Source organism: Thamnophis sirtalis, unplaced genomic scaffold, assembly GCF_051295495.1.
Source record: "Thamnophis sirtalis isolate CommonGarterSnake01/CBP01778 unplaced genomic scaffold, rThaSir2_p1.2 scaffold_7, whole genome shotgun sequence".
Taxonomy (NCBI): domain Eukaryota; kingdom Metazoa; phylum Chordata; class Lepidosauria; order Squamata; family Natricidae; genus Thamnophis; species Thamnophis sirtalis.
The window spans coordinates 31018231-31023230 of NW_028261387.1; the positions used below are offsets into that span (position 1 = coordinate 31018231).

The 5000-nt window shown below is 37.7% G+C and overlaps 1 protein-coding gene across 1 annotated transcript in view; it reads right to left on the bottom strand.

Moving 5' to 3' along the window:
* Positions 1–1546: 1546 nt before the first annotated feature.
* TCEANC2 (transcription elongation factor A N-terminal and central domain containing 2) overlaps positions 1547–5000 on the bottom strand; it is a 19793-nt gene continuing 16339 nt past the window's right edge. Inside the window, exon 4 of the mRNA XM_014055565.2 lies at positions 1547–2650. Coding sequence (XP_013911040.2) covers positions 2462–2650 — 189 coding nt within the window. The 3' untranslated portion in view covers positions 1547–2461. The remainder of the gene's footprint in view (positions 2651–5000) is intronic.

The following is a 5000-nucleotide window of genomic DNA, read 5'->3' on the forward strand; positions in this document are numbered from 1 at the left end:
AATGGGTTTTTATCTTTCTGGGCGTTGATGACAAGAGGAACTGATGTAATTACTACTTAATACAATAGGATATTGGCTATGTAATAGTATACATGTGATTATATGTTATGAAAGTGGAAAATAAAAAAAAGTATATATAAAAAAACAAAAACGGGATATGATGATGTCCAGGTGGGTGGGTGGAGCCTCCCGCCACCAGCACTACTGATTTGCCCGAACCGGATTGAACCGGCTGAATAGCACTACTGGATTGATGCCCTTCTAGGATGTTGGTCCCACATTAACAGAACCAACTATCTTGTTAGTACTTGGAAAGTCTTAAAAACCCACTCCCTTTTAAAAACAAGTTGACGCTTTTAGTTTAAAATGTTATTTTAGTACTTCCCCCCCCCCCTTTTTTTTTTCCGTCGCAAGCTGCTCATGGGATGTTGGTAGTTGGCAATATCATAATAAAATTGCAATCTTAAGATATATTCTAGACCGGACAAATGCTGTAAATACTTTGATATTAATTGTACCACTAATACAATGAAAACAATTAAAAACAATTTTCAGTAACTTGTTCTCCATTCAAGCTTCTAAGGGACAACAATGTGAGGGATCTTTTCTTTATTATTAATTTTCAAGCAAAAAGTGCAGCTTTTAAAAAGGACGTTGGGAAAATGTAGCTCCCTGTACTGCTGATGTTTACTTAGACATTTTCTAGGCTTTATTGATACTGACTGAAAAAGCTACCTATAGGTTGTGTTAGCTGCAGAAGCAATATATTAATGTAATTTTACAATAGGCTTTTAATACACCACTATTTAAAAAAAAACATGCCCCTCTATTGCAATTGCACAAACCCTGTATTGTACTCACAGAAGACCTGGTTTATGAAGCTATAAGATCAAATCTATTTGTGAACATAAGTGCACAAGAATGAATTGACTAATATTTATGTTGGTTTACAAAGTTTACAGAGAAAAAGTGAAATTGTATATATGCCCAATCAGAAGTAAATCTTCTCCCAGATAAGAGTGCCTAGCGTTGCAGGATATCCCATTGATCTGAAGTGGATCAATTCCATTGAGCATGTGGTTAGGCTGAAATAATATTTGTATGTATAGATTGGCATGCTGTCCATTTTTGGCTTCATAATTGCTAACAGAAAGCAATTCTTTTAGAACAATACAAGAATCCTCTTTCATCTAAGAAGCAAGAGGGGATGTTGAGGCAGAAAAGGAAGCAGTGGCACAGAAAAAGCAGCTCCAAATAACCCCACAGTCATTGCCAAGCTAGGTAAATTATCACCAAACAGCACATCGTATCACCACAAGGAAAAAGGACTGCACTTCAATTATGCGTTGTACATCAAAGATTGGAACATAAGAGAATCAATGATTTAATCACTTCTCTGTGAAATGAACAGGCTTGAAATGAGACGTTCCATATCTGATTGGTGACAAGCTAGTTATCCAGGGACTTTCTTCCTTTTGAGCTTATCACGTAGATTGAGATGAAGTTGTTCCACAGGTTAATTTATTTAGCAAGGTTTTTAAAAAAAAATCCAAGTGAAGGGATTATTTCCATTTGGCTACCAAGGGTGGAATTGTCTAAAAAGTAAGAGAACATGCAACAATGCAATCAGGTTATTTTAGAGTACAGGTAGTCCTCGACTTATGACCACAATTGAGCCCAGAATTTATGTTGCTAAGAGAGAAATTTGTTAAGTGAGTTTTGCCCCATTTTACGACTTTTCTTGATACATTTGTTAAATGACTCACTGCAGTTGTTAAATTAGTAACACGCTTGTTTCCCCATTGATTTTGCTTGCCAGAACTTTGAAAAGATGATCACATGACTCCGGGATACTGCAGCCATCATAAATATGAACCAATTGTCAAGCAGCCAAATATAAATCATGTGACCATGGGAGCCCTACAGAGCTTGACATCTCTGTACTTGCAGGATTGTCTCTCCTGACCAGAATCTGCCAAACTCCCAAGAGGGGTTAATCAAGATTCCCATCCCTGATGAGATTAAGGGAGAGGGAGCACACAGATATACAGTATGGGCTTTCTTGCAACTGGTCCCCATTCATTGGAGTACCTTGCTAGAGATTGATGCAGTTGTGAAGAGCAGCAGATGTACTTGTTTTGGGTTATTAACTACCGTGATCACTTTTCATTTTGCACTTTTTATTTCAGTTCTTATAAGTTTCTGGCATACTACAAAAGTTGCAGACTCCACTGTCTAAAACAGATTTCTTTCTAGATTGTTGCAAGATAGAAGAAGGACCTTATCCCATCTTGCACACCACCACTTGCTTCAAATGATGACTGGGCCAGCAACAAACTTTCTTAAATATACACGTTTCTGCATTACTATTGATCCAAAACATACTTGGTTCACCAAAAAAATAAGTCCCATGTTTTGGAATGCCATTGTACACCCTCCAAATCTTCAAGAGATATATAGATCACTTTTTGTGGCCTCGGACAAGCATCTTCACTGACAAAACCCCACTTTGCACTTGTGCGCGAGTTTCAGGATTGTGTTTCAAAGAGAACACGAGTGCCCGCACGGTCCTGCGGTAGGACGTGCTAACGAGATGAGAAGAGAGATAAAACGCTTCTTGCTCAATATTTTCTGCCAGCAGGTGACCAATCTGAAAACAGAAAGAAAGAAATGAGATCCTTGTGTTTAATAAGGAGACTAAGCATTTGCAAGGGAGGTGGTTTCTTAGTCAGCTCAAACAAGGAAATTAATTTCACATCACAAGTTAAACAGGAAGAACAATTTCATTTCACTGTACCAATTAAAGAATAAGACTGTGTGGTCAGTTTCGGGGGTGGTGGTGGTGGGGTTTTTTTTGGTCAACAGGAAAGTAATCTGCAGTTAACCTGGGGTATCAAACTCAAAAGCAATTATGAATGGAGGAGTACCATTTCCTTTTTTTAAAAAGTTTTTTATTAAACATAAATTAATATGTTGGACACGGTGTAAACGGTCCTGGCAGAATCTATGCCATACATGCTAAGATATTCAGTTATACATTGTAGCCACCCTGATTTTTTGACATTTGATCTATACCGTATTTACAAAAAAGAAAAAAGTAACCTATTTCCAGCTGTGTTGGATTGTGTTTATCTTGTACATTCTCGCATTTATCATTTAATACATAATTCTAGTCTGCATTCTATGAATCTTGGCTCATGCCTATTTTGGGCTTTCCCTTTTATATTCCAATCATCAATAAAATTTATCCCAGATCTTATAATATTCTGATTCATCTTTATTTTTCAATTCCCACATCAATTTATCCATTTCAGCACAGATCAAGATTTTCCTAATTATTTCCCCTTAATGTGGAGTTTTCCTGTTTTTCCAATTTTGGGCAAAAACCATTCTTGCTGCCGTGATAATATGTATAGTTAAAAAGATAACCCTCTTGTTGTATTTCTTGTTTATAAATCCCAAGAGAAATAGTTCCGGTGTGAATTCTATTTCCTCTTTGGTTATCACTATCAAGCACTTTTGGATATTCTGTCAGTATACTTTGGCTTTTTGGCACGGCCACCACATACGGTAGTAAGTGCCTGGTTCTTGGTCACATTTCCACCAATTTCTAAACCTTTTGGCGATTCTTGCGGGCGGAAGGTGCCACCTTCAAAACATCTTATATACTGTAGGTTTTCCCTATACGGTATTGACAATGTTAATTTCCTGTCCCTTTCCCATAGTTCTTGCCATCTGTTCAAATGTACATTATAACCTAAGTTTATTGCCCACACAACCATTGTCTCCTTGACCTGCACTTCTTCCATCTTGTATTCCAATAAGAATTTGTAAATCCTCTTTATCAATTTATCATTTGTCCCCAAAAGAATCTTGTCCATTGCCATCAACTCCCCACTAATGCCCCTCTTTCGAATAGCGTGATTGGATTTGGAGGTAAGACCTATAGATTCCAGATCTACCCCGTTCTTTTAAATCTTGCCTTGATCTTAATTTCCCTTCTTTTTCTAGTATATCTTTATAGGTGATCTGTTTTTCCTGATTATTAAGATTGGGATGCATTATTGCTTCTAGTGTTGATAGCCAAATGGGTGAGGAGTACCATTTCCAATAACACTGATTTCTGCTGGGATTTTAGACTAGTCCAAAACCAAATCCTAGATCAGTGTTGGCAAACCTTTTTGGCACCAAGTGCCAAAATGGAAGCATATGCATGCAGGGGAGAGCCAGAAACGGAAGACCAGGTGACCAGCACGAAACTAGAAGAGCAGTTCCCCGGCGTGCATGTGCGTGCTGGGAAGCTGAGCTTCCGGTTTCTGGCATGCACATACACGCCAGTCACCTGATCTTCCAGTTTCTGGCACGCATTCAGAAGAGCAACAGGCGACAGCTGGCATGCCTGGAGAGATGGGTTCGCCATCAGTCCTAGATATTCTGAATTCTTCAAACTGAGTAGCAAGGCTGTCAAAGGAAATGGAGACTCTGTGTACAAGTGTCAGGTATGATTTAAAAAATAGAAAAGGACTTGCTAAAGCATTAATTTTGAAGCCCAACTTCAGCATACACCCAGCAATATACAATGAGATATCTAAAGAAGCAATATCAAAGTAAAATAAAAGCAACTACTGCCTACAAAAAAAGGGGAGTTATTTCATTTTTATTATTGGTATCGCAGAACTAAGGAGACTCCTCTTTATCTTATATTATTTTACAGCCACTGTGGGCATAACCTCATCACACTCAACTGCATCTTATACCCAGAATGATGTTGTTAGTTTTCATTTACATCGAATAACTTATTCCTACTGGAGAGAATTACTGATCATGGTGCCTTTGCAGAATTGTGAGTTTAAAACGCATATTCCCAAACTCACTTTTCCAATTATTTAGAATATCTTGTCGGTTTTAAAATCACTGTCACTTATATGAGTTCATTTTCTAACTGCTCTGCTGATTTATACACCTGTGTTCTTAACAATGTCTCATATGAGAAAATTCAA